General features: G+C 44.2%; 1 protein-coding gene across 1 annotated transcript in view; it reads left to right on the plus strand.

Moving 5' to 3' along the window:
• Positions 1-16577, plus strand: part of znf423 (zinc finger protein 423) — a 148972-nt gene that overhangs the window by 33521 nt on the left and 98874 nt on the right. The window contains 1 exon segment of the mRNA XM_062420351.1: positions 2274-2474. Within this exon segment, the coding sequence (XP_062276335.1) occupies positions 2274-2474 (201 nt within the window).

Genomic DNA, 16577 nt, shown 5'->3' on the forward strand with positions numbered 1-16577 from the left:
ACCAGAAGATTAATTAAGAATTTGGTTTTGTCCTCTGTCCAAGGACTGATGTTTTCGACGTCCTCCATTGCCTCCATTGATATCATTTAGCAACAACAACTCGAATAAGCGCAGGTGTGGTGTCCCATAGAGTGACGTAGAGTAGCGTAGAGACGTAGAGAGACGTCACGGACAGTCAAAACCGATTTGAGTGTTTGGAGCTGTTCAGACTCAGACACATCTGTCCAAATGCGATTTGAAACTACTTCCCAAAGGTGGTTTCGATCTGGTTTGCAAAAATCGGATTTCATGTGATTCATGACTGTTCAGACTTCATAAGAGCCATCTGGTTCCAATCTAGATGGGCTAAAAATCGGATTTTGGCTTGCAGTCTGAACGCAGCCTAAAAATCACTACTAGAATACATTTTAACATGAATAACTAAATGATGATAATGAGTTCTCTAAAAGGCAAAATAGTTTAGGCTGGACCTAGTTTTTGTAACTTTATTGGCTTCATGTGTCTTTCTTTCTACTGAAGCAGCTGTGACACATAATCCTTTACTTTTTAATTTATTCCGATCACATCCTGGTGATATCCGGCAGAATTGTTAGACATACGACAAAACTGCACATAACTACACTCCAAAATGCACACGTTATTAGTATATTTATCTAAGTATGTAGTTGATGTGCTTCCTGTGTGTGCACATCTGTGTGATTGTGTATGTGTTTGCATATGTGTATTTTTGCGTGAAAGTGCACAATGACCTGCGTGTAACTGCGCATTCACTACAAGTGTGTGTCTGTGTGTGTGTGTGTGTGTTTTGTCAGCCAAGGGGCCACTTTCTCTCCCTGGCCAGACGGTGCTCTCACCACTGGACAGATGGCCAACACCCTCCCTCTCTTCTTCCCCATCCCTTCATCTATCCCTCCTTCTATCCCTCCATCACTGTCCTCCTCTCCCGCAGCCCCCCAAAACACACCATCACCTCAATCCCTCGTTCCCCACATCCCAGCATCCCTCCATCCCTCTCGCCCATCACACCTCTCCCGTAATAAATGAGTGTGGGATGGAGTCGTCCTGCTTCACTCTTATCGCTCTCACTAATACACGCATTTTTTCTCTTGAACTTGTAGACGCGTGATTATCATGTCTCTTCTGCTTTCTGCAACCAGTGGAATGACTTGTGATTGTACCTGCTTATGTTGGGCTAACTACCAGGATACAATATAGCTTCGGTTACTCTTGTCTGATACCAAAATTGCACAAATGAAGTGCCAAAAACAGTGTATCAGGCTTCTTTCACACATAAAATGATGTTAAAAGCTCCTAATGGACAAAACTAAATTAGAGCTTAATCCTATATGACCTGTAACTGCACTCACTAAAGGAAGTCTATTTTCCATTAAAAGTAATTAAGATTATTGACTCTCCATAATGGCCAACACTTCAAATTTACTAACAGAGATAAAGCTTTACAGAGTTATCCTTTTATTAGGTGTAACTACTTTATACTGTCAATCCAATATGGCTCTCCTCACCTTCTCCCTTTCCTCTCCTCTCTTCTCCTTCTCCCTCCTCCTCTCCCAAGCCAGTGTCTTCAGTGTCAGTCCTATTGGATCCTCAGCGTTTATAATGTGATAATAAGGTGTGAAAATGGAGACACAATGGAGCAGGGAGGATTGGGCCGACACAGCCCTCCACTGGTCCCCTCTCACACACACTCTTCGCCTGTCTGCTACCAGGACACACACATTTACACACACACGCCCACACACACACTCCATCACATGCTGAAGCGATGTTCCACACACTAAATATAAATGACTCAAGTTGTACATATCATTGGTAGAGCGTGGAAAGGCCAAAATAACATAATTTATACAGCTTAAAACACAAAATGACAAAGCAAAAATTGATTTAAAAAAAAGGCCAAAATAAAAGGTAACTGATTAAGGTGAAAACTGAAAGTTATGGTAGATTAAATTAAACATGATTAAAGAGAAAGGTAGCAAGTAGGAGGATGAGTATGTATGTTGAAAGAGAAAAAAACAGAAGAAGAGATAACAGGGACGAGGATGAGCCAGATCTTTGTTTAATCCAGGGCTGTGAAGGCAAGATCAAGCTGCTGTCACCAGAGGAAAAAAAAGAAGAAATCTTACCTCTGATGCAAGACTATGATCATAAATATGTAACAACAGGGGTGTAATAACAGCTTGATGTACTTGAATATAATAATTAACATAAGCGAAACGAAAACCAATATACAGTATATGTTGTTGTGTCGTCAGAAGTCCCTGCAGCTGACAGAGAGACAGAGCCCAAAGAAGGCCACAGGGCAGGTGCTGAGGATGGAGATCAAGACGAGCATGACGACCGCGATCATGACGACGACCTCGACGACGAATCCATCTTCACCTGCGACAACTGTCAACAGGACTTTGACTGTCTGGCCGAGCTCACCGAACACAGAACCAACCACTGCCCAGCTGGTAAGAGAGTTCATTTGGATTGTGTTCTCCGCTGTGTGTTTTATAACTTTTTCATAAAAGCCACAGGTACAGAACAGCTAAATATCCCAAATCATCATATGCCAAAGATAAACAGTGCACACTGAGTCCTGTATACCTCACTGGACATGGCACTAACATCATCATGGTCAGGATTTAGTGATGTGTTGATTGGTGAATAAAAGAAAGAGTGTGGCCACAAAAGAGTAAAAGGTAGGTGAAAAATATGACAGAAAACCAAAATGAAGGAAAGAAAAAATTTAACTGAGGTTGTCTAACAATGTCTATTATTTCAGATGGTGCTAAAATGCAGAAACCTTTACATGAACATAAAATAAGTAGTTTGTATGTCCAGATTTTACTCCCATTTTAGGAATGAGGTATAATTGAATCAATGCTGTTGTGAGATGCTCCAGATGTTTAAAAAGTGCACAATTGTAAACTATGTCAGATACACAGTGGAAATGTGACATGTCTGTCAGTGTACTGTCACTATGCAAAACTCCACCAGCCTTATAGGTTCCAGGGTGGCTCGTGTCCCCCCTGCTTCTGAATACCTATAGCTATTGGATTCAGTTATACCCATGTGTCCCATGGGGCCAGACTTGCACACACACACACACACACACACACACACACACACACACACACACACACAAACACACACACACACACACACACACACACACACACACACACACACACACACACACACACACACACACACAGACACACACACACAAAAGCCGTTATTAGTACTGGTGTAATTAATGGAGGGGCTGAAAGGAACGCGACGGGGGCATCTGGTTCCTACAGATTAATCCAAACGCTTGCTTAACAAGCCAACACACACACACACACACACACACACACACATGAACACACACTTTCTTGCTACTGCAAGGCAGTCTGCCTCTAAGCGTGTGAGAGTGTGTGTGTTTACTTTTGATAGGGGGATGAAGAAATGGGTAGAGGGGGGATAGAGGGCTTTGTTTAAACTGGTAAAGATAGTGTTCCTAGAGACTGTGTAATGTAGATGGAAAGACCCCTGCCTCAGCAACCTCTTATTCACCCGCCGGCTTGACATCCAATCCCAGCAAAACCGTCGGTCTCGGGTCTCACATGTAGTCACAGGGAAATTCTCTGAGATGTGAGCTTTGTTTAAAGCTTTAGATACTCTGCAGTGAAGAGCATCAGGAAATATGTACACATGTAGAGGCGACAAAGGTCCCTGGGCTGTTCAGTGTAATCATGTAAAATGTTTTCTTGTACTATATCACTGGGACATCGTGTTGCCTTAAGACTTGGTGGAGTATTATAATGAAATTTGTAAGAGTTGGAAGGAATAAATCATGCTAACCTAAATACAATGAAAGAACAAAGAATGCACTGAGGCTCAATATGTTCATGTTTTACTATCTTTATATTTTCAGACCTGATTTAGATTTGTTCTGCTTATAATTATATTATAGAAACAGTTTAATCCTACCTTAATTATTAAGCCTTACCTGGACATTAGAAAGAAAAGGAGAAGTTAGCACTCTTGGCCAAAAAAAACGCACACACACACACACACACACACACACACACAATATTTTACTTCAGTGTGCTGTGTCACATTCAGACACACACACACACATATTCTGAGAGAATCACACCGCCAAAAGCGCAGGGCTTCTGTCAGAGCGCGGGATGTGGCCTGTGATTTCAGCACAGGAGTCTGGGGAGGGCTACATGTTGCTGAGCGAGAAAGCTGAGGGAAGAGAGGTGGGAGGGGGAGAGGGAGCGCAGAAGAAAGAAATGAAATGAAATGATAAAACATGTTTTTCCCTGGAGAAAGAGTGGTTGAGATTGCAGAGTAATCCCACAGCTCAGCAGGATGCGTGTGCACTTGCATGCAGGGGTTTGTGTACGCGGGTTCATCTATGTGTTGGTGTGTGTCATTGAGTGTATTTGTCTGATGTGTGTGTGTGTGTCTGTGAGCATGCAGAAGAGTATATGTGCGTATGAAGTTAGTTGCTTTCTGGTTATTATTGAGAAGAAGGGCTAAATTAAAACACATGGACTAAAGAATCCTTTTAAGTTTTCTGGTAAAGACCCCCGGGAGCTGGTTTAGTGGGATGGCATGGGACATACGCACACACATACACAAAAAAACACACAACCTACTGGGGATAAACACACGCCACTCTGGATCTGCATGAGAGAGTTAATGTGTTCATGCATTTTGTAGTTTGATGGTGTGTGTTTGTCCCCGAGCAGAAACCAAACAACTCAGACATCAGCCATCTTGGTCGGGGGTGACAGACATCTTGCCAGAAGTTAGCTTGCTATGATGTAGCTGTGATGTTAGCATGCTGTTAGCTTTGCGTCAGCAAAAGAAAATCAGCAAATCAAGGGCACATTATTCTTACCACAGAGAATTTTAAATCTCTACATAAAAAGTCAAAGTATTATAATTATGAGCCAAAATACATATAGATGTGGAAGCAAAACCAAAACTATTCCTGGTCTGTCATCACTACAGAACAACAGTGATGTGACACAGACTTGTGGCTGCAGAGTGTACTGATTAAGCCAGGACAGCAACTTAACATGCATTCACATGGAGAAACTATCCACACTTTATGTGGTCAAATCAAATATAAATTGTAGGTTTTTTTCTCCCTTCTACATTAAAAACCCCCCAAATGTTTCATATTATGTTAAGTTTCAGTCTTGTGGGTCTGTCTTCTAGTCTTTACACTGTGTTCAAGTGCACGAGGAACATGAAGGAACATGAGGAAGACAAAAGGAGAGAACATTAGGTCATTTAAGGCGACTTTTGGGGATGAATCATGAGAGCATTTTCACTCTATACAGCAGATGATGTAAGTTTACAACAATAAAAAAACATTTCAGAGATGTATTAACTTAAATTTTGTTATCCTAACTCCTGCAAAACAAAACACATTGTTCATTTGTTGTAGGGACTTCAGTGAAATGAAGATAAAGGTGCTCACTTACTAGCTCTTAATGTTACTGCAGCCGACTGAAACTGTACCGACAACACAGACCTACATTTTTTAGTCTTTGTCGCAAATGTAAAGTTTCCTGCACGTTTTCATCCGTAAGTGAACAATTATTGAATAATATCTGACGTTCATCTGTGGGTCCCAGGTGCTGGCTCGAGAACCATGTTAGTTAGTGCAGAAAAAGAACCGGTATCTGTAATGCTAACTATACTGTTGTAGCAAATGGGTCCCATGTTAGCAGCTAGCCGCGACTATAACATTGAATGGGTCCCAGGTGCGAGAGTGAAGCACCAAGTAATTCAGTGCCACTCTAGCAGAAGGCCTATAAAGAGGCACCATTAATTTGAGTGGAAATTGGACAAACACACACGTGCACGCACAGTGGCACAGATCAATAACATATAAATGTGTGTACGCCCACTCAAGCACGCACATACCCACAGACCCCAACACATCTGGTTAATGTAATGCCACATTGATGTGCATGAGCCCGACTGCTCAGCTGGTTGTGTGTATACTGTGTGTGTGTGTGTGTGTGATAGAGATGATTTGCCTCCATTATAATCCCATCATCATTCCTTTTCTCTGCAACTTTGAACCAGTGTGATAACTCCGCTTTTAAATTGTGGATTAGATACTGTGTGTGTGTGTATGTGTGTACAAACTCATTTAACTGGCATAGTAGTTCCTCCTTGTGTAGCTTGTATATAATTATATGTTGTTTTATGTAATTAACAAGCCAGCACACAATGACTGATACTGGTATTATCAATAGTAACGCTCATGGCTCGATAGCATGCAACCACACTATCCACTGTGAAAGTGCCTTATCTTTTTTTTTGTTTTTTTGTTCCCCCACTGTATTACCGCCTGATATGCTGAACTATTCCACATGGTTTAGAGGCTTTGGGCGAACTTGCTGAGGTATATATATGATGTGTAATATCTTGTGATGTGTGTCTACTACTTTTAGTGCTGTACATGCAAGTCTATATCCCGTGTGTGTGTGTGTGTTATGTGTGTGTGCAGTACATGCAAGAGAGACAGAGCGAGAGTGTGAGTCGGGGGAGTGTCGATGGGTCTCAGTAGGAGTCAGAATGTGGAGCAGAGGCTCCCTGAGGAGAGGAGGAGCGGAAAAAACCTCCTACAGATCAAATGGAGAACATTCTCTGGCCCTGCTATGCCACATCAACACACAAGCACACACAGACACACAGACACACACACACACAGCCATCCCAAAAGCTGTCTTAACAGCCAAACCATTACAAGGTTGGGTCAATGTGACGTGTACAGAGCCTTAAACACACTCACACAGTGTTTTAAAACTGCTACGGAGGCCTTGTGTTTGGGCAGCTATCCATTCAGTTTAGTTATATATAAAAAGCTGCCTGGCACGCACACACAGACACACACACACACACATGCACTGACGTCAACAGTGTCCACACACTCATGCTAGGTGTGAGTGAGGAGACAAAAGGGTGATAGGGTGAGAGATTGTTAAAGATGTCAGTAAAAAACACTTGAATGGGGAGAAGAGGAAGCGATGAGAAGGTAGGCACAGAGTAAACGAGGGAGCTGTCAGTCAAGGCGGGGGGGGCGAAACTGTCGCTGTCAGTGACAAATAGCAAGTCATTAACCCAGCTAGTCGCTTCTTAGATGGTGAGATGGTGTGGGTGGAAAATGGTGTGTGTGCGTGTGCGTGTGTGTGCGCGGAGGGAGAGAGAGAGAGAGAGTGAGAGAGTGAGATCCTGTGCATATTCTTTGCTAAGGTATTTGTGAGGTCTGTGTTAATTGAGCACATACAGCTGCACTCTCCGTCTATTCTCTTTCCTATCTCGGTGGGGGAGAGGAGAGATTACCGGGGAGCCTGTCTTGCTGGGAGAACAGAAGGAAATGAAGGGAGGAAAAGAAGGGGGGAGGAAAAAGGAATAGCAGGAGAAACAGGATGAAGACAGGTGAGGAGGAGGAGGAGGAGGAGGGGTGGAAAAGTGGAAAAGTGGAGTATGGAGTGGGAGTAAAAACTTAAAACGTGTAGAGAGGAGAGGTAGGGAGGTGGGGTGGGGAGAGGCAAGAGGAGAAAAACACGGAGGGGAAAGCAGGGAGGAGAGCGCGTCTGTTAGTGCAGGGGCCCTTGGGTGACTGGTTTGCCCCCCGCGGGACATCTCCCCACTGCTAAGCTCTTACCGTCTGTCGCAACCCGCTGTCACACACACACACACACACACACACACACACACACACACACACACACACACACACACACACACACACACACACATACAGAGAAACACCCTCTCAAGCACAGAAACACACACACACACACACACACACACACATCTAGCTGCGTCTGTCGTCAGGATAGCAGCTGACTCCTGCGAGGCCAAGACTCTTATTAAAACCACAGATCACTTTCTACAAGAGAGGGAGAGAAGGAGAGGTAGGAGGGGTGTAATCTGAAACAAAATTACAGACAGCCTCCTGCACTCTGGCCTGCCACTTACTGTGTGTGTATGTGTGTGTACGTGCATGTGTGTGTGTCTGTGCGGTTTGAGTCAGGTAGCTGTTGTTGACTGACAAAATAAATATCACGCTCTTTTCCTCTTCACGCCTTTGCCTTCGGTGTCATTTTTTTTTGTTATTTTCCTCCGTTGGCTTCCATCCTCTTCGTCTTTAAAAAAAAAAAATTACCCCCCTCCTCTCTCCCTCCCTCTTGCCCTCTTCATCACCATGTGCCCCCTCTACCCTCCTTTCCTTCTGCCCCCTTCCCCTACTTCCCTCCCTCCTTTTTTTTTTCTCCCCTTCCCTCTGTGTCTCTGTACCCGGGGGTGGCCCGAAGATTCCTGTGCTAAGCCCTTGGCATACATACAAGTGCACTCACACACACACACACACACACACACACACATAGAGACACACACACACAGACACAGCTGGCTGCCGCTCAGGTTTTCCAGGGAGAGAGCAGGAGCCCGGCACCAGAGGAGAGGGGGATGGAGAGAGGAGAGCAGCAGTAGAAGAAGAAGAAAAAGGAGTAGGGAGGGAGGGAGGGAGGAAAAGGAGGAGGAGGAGGATGAGGAGGTGGGGGGGGGGGTACAACATGCAGAGAGGGAGAGGGAGGGATGGAGGGATGGCAGGGAGGGGGTGAGACGGAGAAGGGTTGTTGTGAAGTCATTTTTCATCACAGGGTTCATTTTTCACTGCAGAGTTCTCCCACTCTCTACATCGCTCTATTTCTCTTTATCTGTCCTCTCCTCCTCTCGTTCCCCTCCCTTGATCCCGCTTTGTCTCTCTTTATCTTCCCTTTTTCCTCCTTTTTTTCCTGTCCTTTCTCTCTCTCTCTCTCTCTCTCTCTCTCTCTCTCTCTCTCTCTCTCTCTCTCTCCCTCTCTCTCTCTCTTTCTCTCTCTCTCTCTCTCTCTCTCCCCCCTCCTCTGTAACTCTCTCTTACTCTCTCCCTTTCGCCTAAACTCTTCCCATCCTCCGTCTGTCTCCGTCTCTCTCTCTCTCTCTCTCTCTCTCTCTCTCTCTCTCTCTCCTCTCTCTCTCTCTCTCTCTCTCTCTTTCAGCCTAGTTTCTCCTTTATGAAATATGGATGGGAGCAGTTTTGGGCGCGCTGAGAGGTTTGCAGTCGGAGGGAGGGAGGGATGGAACTTGGGAACTGGCAAGGGAGGGAGGGAGAAACAGAAAGGGAGAGAGAGAGAGAGAGAAGGAGAGGAGGGGAGGGGAGGGAGCTCGTGTCTCAGCAGACGTGCCTTGTGCATGCACCTAAACACCTCACTGAGCAATCTGTCAACATGTCAGTAACACATGTTTGGTAAAAAAAAAAAGAAAAGAAAAAAAAAAGAGAGAGAGAGCGGGTGGAAGGAGAGAGGAGAGGTAGGAAAAAAAATCTTTCCTCCTCCAGTGGGAGTAATGGCTCCCACCAGGACTCTGGAAATGCTTTGAATTCAGCAGATTTCTATTGCGGGGTCCTCCCCCGGGGGCATCTTTTTACAATGCCTGCATCTCAGAAATTTGAGCCCGAGGACCCCTGGGGGCGTCCTTTCATAATGCCTGAAAATGTAGGGTTATATTGTGTGCTCTTCCCCATGGGGCTTTTATTAATACCTGTATTCACTGCCACTGGAAATTACACAGGCGGCGCTGCAGGGGCCCGCGCTCGCTCCAGGAAGGGAGAAAGAATCTGCGGGGACGTTTTCTCTCTTCTCCTCTCTCTTCTCTTTCCTTCATTTTTCCCCCCACCTCTCTCTCTCACTCTCTCTCTCTCTCTTCCTACCCCTCCTCGTCCTCTTCTTCTGTCGTCGTCCTCCTCTCTTTCCTCCTACTTCGACTCTCTTCCCTTTTTTCTTACTTAATGCAAGAGTGAAAAAGAAGAATTTGCCACAGGACATGAGAACGTGTGTTTGTGTGTATGTGTGTGTGTGTGTGTGTGTGTTGGCACCACCACCTTGTATTCAGACCTACTTTGCTCGGAGGAAAAGAAACACTCGATTAAAAATGTAACTTCCCTCTTCCCCTCTTCTTTTTTTTCTCTCTCTCTCATCTCTCCTCTTTCCCTCTCTCTGTCCTTGTGTGCCTGCCTGTAGATCTTGCAGTGAGTAAATATTTGTGTGTGTGTGTGTGTTTGAGTGTATTACAATGTGCGTGTGTGTGTGCATGTAGAAAGGAAAAAAGCCTAAATCTATAGTCCAGTACAGTGTGTGTGTGTGTGTGTGTGTGTGTGTAAAGGCACAGACAGAGAGACGACCACTTCTGTCTATCTCCAAACGTTCATTAGAATTCTTCAGCCAAAGGGTTTGCAGCTTTTTCTGTGTCTCTGTCTCAGACAGCATGTTTGTGTTTGGGTGTTTATTAATCAAATATTTACACAGTCAGATTATAGAAATATACATTTACATAACTTTGAATAAATAAAAATTGTCTGATCTCCACAGTCAGACTGTGTAAATTTCAGATTTGGATGTTGCACTCTGACTGTTTGCTAGTCTTGCTGTGGACAGTTCATCCACAACAAGAAGATCCTGCACCATGGCATATACTTACTAGAGGAAATAATCAACATTATTTTGATGGGTATTTGCATTTTTTCCCCATAATTTTAAATACTATAAGGCCTTGTCTAGATTATACGCTTGTCAAAATAGTTGCTAACTGCTGCCCAACTTCAGCCTCCTTTGACAAGACAGACAACACTTTACAGTCTCCCAGTGTATAACTTACCACACTTCCACCAAGTACACAAGTCTTTAAAGCCAAGTCTGAGGAGCCTATTTGGGGTCCAATAAAAATGCTGTAGAATTTTAAATTGAATAAGTCTCACCCTCAGAACCCTCAATATTATTTAGGAGTGCCACAGATCCTAGCCCAGTCCTGTTCCTCAAACGACACCCCCAAATCCCTAATATCTGGCTGCTTCACGGCCTCCCGCCAGTACCTGGAGGACTTTATCGACATTACAGCCTTTTCTTGCATAACATGCTGTCGATGTATTTTGACTTTAATAGCCCTACGATGCACTCTCACATTCAAACCAAGTGGAAAGGGTAGCGTAGTGTTTGTAAGGTTTAAACTGAAAAAGAAAGCATGCATATTGTGTGTTTTTTAGAAGACCCGAAGCCCAAATGATTCAGGGCGATTCAGTAACTGTGTAAGATTTCACTCAGCTTGCATACTGCAAAAAAACCCCAACCAGTCAGAGCACAAGCACATGTTGCAAAAGAAGTTCATGATAAAAGATTTAATCAGGGAAAAAATGTATAACGCCATTACAATTTTCTTGATGATTTTGAATGATAGGACTCACTGCTGGGCTCCAGTACCACGCTGCAGGCCCTCCTCAAAAAACTAACAGAATTTCATCGGCTTTGTTCAGACCCAACGCTCATCGCCATCCTTTTGAAGGCCAGGTGTTCATCACTCAGATCAACTTGTGGAAAACATATGTCTCTTGTGGTTTTCTTCTCTGGGTGTTTTTACTCGAGCATCTTGCCATCAGTGTTGTCAGAAGCAGCCCTACTGGTTATCTGCTGGATAAACAAACACACGCAAGTTGCAGTGCTACGATTAACGAAGCCCCTCTAGAAGAGTTTTTACGAGCATCAAGCTGCTCGAAATGTTGACACTAGGTGTTGAAAGCCTTGAAGGAGGGACATCTCATTTACTTACCTTACTGCATTTGGGGTTTATAGACTTAAAATATTAAAAAAAGGACCATATTTTAATTAATTTTGTTGTCAAGGCTCTGTTATTCCTGCACAGGACAAAGACAGTTAAAAGACAGAGCAGGCAGAGATCTGTTTAAGCCCCTCGGGGGGAACCTTGAGGAAAGTGCCTACAGGTTAATGCTTAATTGGTGGCGGGGTGTGACCAGTGCAGGTAGCAACAGTAGCAGAGAATGAGCAGTAAATCTACCTGCTTAATTCGGCCACCCAGTTAGAGACAAGAAGCTCAGCTGACACATCAGAAGATTGGCACCTGGGTTTAAACCTACTGCTTGAACTAGCTTCCAGGCTCTGTATCAATCAGTAAGGCTAACACCAAACATCCATCTTATAAGGAGTTTAGCACTTTCTACTGCCCAGCAGGTTATTGTGGTTATATGATCACCTCAACACTTTAGTTGATCTGCTTACATTAAAAATCCTAATGCTCAGGCTGTAACATGTAAAACTATTGACTTTAAAGCTGTGTGTCCTCCCTGCCAAATGATATCAACTACACAATAGAGCTGGTTTTTGTCAGTGTGTTCATGTCCGAAGAGATTTTGTTAAACTTGAGAGACAGAAAGAGTCCAAAATGTGCTTGTGTGTGTGTGTGTTTTTGTTTTTCCGTCATTGTGTTTAGTTTTGTGTGTATGGGTCCTTGTGTTTGTATCTGTCCGCATATATTTATATACTTGTGTGTGTGTATGTGTGTGTGTGTATGTGTGTATGTGTGTACGTGTGTGTGTGTGTGTGTATGTGTGTGTGTGTGTATGTGTGTGTGTGTGTGTGTGTGTGTGTGTGTGTGTGTGTGTGTGTGTGTGTGTGTGTGTGTGTGTGTGTGTGTGTGTGTGTGGGGACGGGTCAGGATAGAGTTGTCATGGGGCCATGTGGGGACCTCTTCCGTGTGTGTGTGTTGGAAAAGGGGGGGGGGGGGTGTATCTGGATAATGAGGAACAGGCCATTCCCTTGGATTCCTGCACCCCTGCCAACAACCAGGACCCCCAGAACCTCTACCCCCTCCCTTTCTTTTCTTTTTTCTCTCCCCCCCCCCCCTGCTGACACCTGGGACTCTTTTCCCTTTTTTCTTCCCTGTTTCTCCCTCTCCACTTCTTCTTTCTCTCTTCCCAAGTGGAACGTGCAACCTCCCTCCATTTGATACACCTCCCCTCACTCACCCTCTCGGCCTTTCTACCTCTCCTTTTTTCCATTCTTTGATCACCCCCCCCCCCCCCCCCCCATTCTCATCTCATCTACTTGGACCCCAAGCCATATATGTCACATCCTTTCCTCTCCTCTCCTCTCCTCTTCTCTTCTCTCCTCTCCTCTCCTCTCTCCTCTCCTCCTCCTCTCCTCCTCCTCTTCCCTCTCATCTCCCCAGTCTTTCTCAGAGCACACACAGACCACAATGTCTGCCTGCCTCCCTCCCTCCCTCCTCGCTGTCCCTCCCCGCTGAGTTCTCAAACTCAAAAAATGACCACATCCCTTCCTTTCACCCTCCGTCTCCCTTCCCCCACACCCTCCCTCCATTCTCTCCCCATCTTCTCTGTTCCCTGTGGAGCTGGCCCCAAAGCTCTGATCCCTTCCTCCATGCCCCCAAACTCCCCCACTGCGCCCTCCCAAGACACACACACACACGTACACACACAAGTACACACACACCCCGTGGCGACTGGCCCCAAAGCAGCCCCTGTTTGTCTCCCTCCCTCTGTTTTTCCACTCTTTCTTTCTCTCTTTCCCCACCTCTGTCTCCCACACCCTGTTTGATGCTTTAAATGTGTTATACACTTCATTTAAGCTGTTTTTCTCAAGTCTTTATTTTGAATGCAGCAATTTATATCATTGTACTTTTTTGCACTGTATCCTTTTGGGTGAATAGTTCCTTATCCTGCACATTGACTTAATAGCTTTTCATGATCATGGAACAAACTGCTGTTTTTGATTACTGTTGAACTGTAGTTATTAATTCGGTCTGGAAAGCTGCATCACAACATAATTCTTTTTTATCAAAGCATCAGAAGACTTTTTAATGCCCCCCTTTGATAAATGTAAGCTAACCTTTTTTACTGGAACTTTAATATATTAATAACAAATGTTTTCAGTCTCACCCTGCCCACTCTGCTCTACTTTTATGACCTTGTTTATGAGTTAAGGAAACCAAGAGATAAGAGCAAAATAATGTTTTTGGAGACATTTTTCATTCAAAATGTTCTACTTGTTGATCCTTTAAGCAGTTTAATATGTACTTAACCTCATTTCATTCTGCTTGTGTCAGTTCAGGTCATTTACAAATGGGCGGCTCAAGATTCACTATATGCGGTTCTCATAAGGAACTGGAGTAGCACTAATGCTGTGTTTTGTTAAAAGCCAGAAAAGAGCATCTCTGCATCCAATACAAGTCCATCAAGTAAGAAAAGCACAGGTGTAGATAAGAAATAAATGATGTCTGAATTACATCCAGCTGCTTTAGTTTCAGGAGTTTTATGGATGCTGGCTCACTGTCACACTGTCATGACTACTGGGACACTTAAAAAGAAGTGCGATCCATTGTTAATGTTATTAGAAACATCTGTGCTTTCGCTTAATATGACAGATCAAAACATCTACTTCGAAAAAGATTTTACACTTCTTCTTCTTGCGTTATTATCGTAGACGCCTGAGTAAGTGGTGCACATGCATCCCCGTTATTCAATTAGTCACAATTAAACAATGTTATGGTTTTGCTACCCTACTTTTTATCCTTTAAAAAATAGAAAACGTATTAGCATACAAACCCTGTAAACAGGTGATTATATTGAAGCACTCTATATCAATGATCATTTTACCACTTTCACCAACTGACAAAAAACAAGGAATAAAAAGCATGCTTTGGCTGTCAGTCACAGTCTGTCAATCCAAACAGGATAACTGATGAGTTTAGCCATTAGGTAACTAGGATTGAAAATAAAGCTTAAAAGATAGGCTAGTGTGTGTTGAATGAACCTGCTCAGCCCACCGACTCCAGCCAAACTTTAATATGAGCTATAAAAGTAGGACTGTGCAATTGCTGAAACACTGAACTGATTTGTGAATCAACATTAGCTAACTTTGTCAGCCCGCCCGCCTAACCTAGCCCGCTGATTGGACAGGATTCGGATGTTTTTCACGAAGGAGCCGAATCCAAGTTGGCTCTTTTAAGTGTGAGGTGATTATTAACAGGGCTATCAACTCTCAGATATTGACCGTGAAACTCATGTAATTGACCAACGAATTCATAACTGATAATGTATTCAGACCATATACCATATACTCAAATCTGTTCTATTGTAATGTATTCCCATCCATGCTGCTCAGAGTAATCTCACTCAGAGGCTCCTCTGGCAGCAACACAGCATCTCTCTCATACCATAAATTTGAAATTGCCATTCTTCGAATAATCATTTCCTGTCCACACAATTATATACGGTTCTTGATACATTCTTGGTTTTCAGTGCAGCCTCAGGCTAACTAATCTAGACGAGTGCAGGTGGCTGTTAGGTGAGGTGAGGTGGTGTAGAAATGTAGGAAATTAGTTTTAAATTACCCCCCGTCACCCCCACCAATTACGCATCTTTTTAAAGTTTGCTCCCCCATTTTAAAACATAACCAGGTGCCCACGGTTATTATTATTATTACTTCAACCCTGCTCCATTGTGTCACTGATTTTGAAACCTGGTTTCAGTATTACAAAACATGTGATAATGATATAAATATACAATGGATGATTTTACCACCTGTGCACCTGCTTTACACCTACAGCAAGCAAATTAAATTTACCATAATAACTTACAGCGTGCTAAGTTTATTACAAAGATACACCCAGGTGTACAGGCACACGCATGCACGCACACACACACACACACACACACACACACACACGCACACGCACACTTTCAGTCACAGACAGTGGTGGCAAAGGGCAGTGTACCACAGGGAGAAGGCCTATAATAGTTTTAACCCAGCACTCAGGTGTGACTCGCCTTTGTCCAGCCAAATGTCAGAGAAAAGCACAACTCGGGGAGAGAGAGAGAGAGAGAGGAGGGAAAGGGGTTGAGAGAAGGACGAGGCAGAGTGGGAAGACGGTCAAGGGAGAGTAAGTCAAAGATAGTGGAAATGCAGACAGAGGGGATTCATACTGTATAGGAGTAAAGGATAGAAATGCAGTGAGAGTTAAGGAGGAAAGGGAGGGTTATTTACAGCCAAGTAGACCAAGGCACCACCACTCAATAGATTGATCTGGCTGAATGGATAAGGTGCATTTTTCATATGTGGCTGATTCTTTAGCTATCAGACAGTCAGATGGATGCCAGGCTGCCTTTTCTTAGTAAATGATATATATATTCTTGTACAGTAACTAAATGACACACATTTTTGTGAACCGATTGACCGACTGACTGTTTTGTCCATCAACTGAGCGGGCTGTTTTTGCCAGGCTGTCTGTCTGGGCCCCTGGTTATGTGGGGGCTGGGAGCCCTACTCTGCTCTGTTCTCTCCCTGCCTCAAGAGCTCCTAGGGGGGCAGCAGGACCAACACTGCCAGCCTCTCTCTCACACTCCCATTTACCCCCACCCTATAATGCCGAACACACACACACACACACACACACACACACACACACACACACACACACACACACACACACACACACACACACACACACACACACACACACACACACACACTGACGTCAGCTGCTCTGGGCCTTCTCCCTGGGTGCTACCAGAACTCTTTGTTTCCCTCCCCCATGTTCCCCTCCCTGCCTCCCTCCTTTCCATCTCTCCTTCCATCCACCCCTCCTCACTCCTCTCCCTGTCCTTTGTCCCTAGAAATAGCTGTCCTGCTTACTGC

Source organism: Scomber scombrus, chromosome 6, assembly GCF_963691925.1.
Source record: "Scomber scombrus chromosome 6, fScoSco1.1, whole genome shotgun sequence".
NCBI lineage: Eukaryota > Metazoa > Chordata > Actinopteri > Scombriformes > Scombridae > Scomber > Scomber scombrus.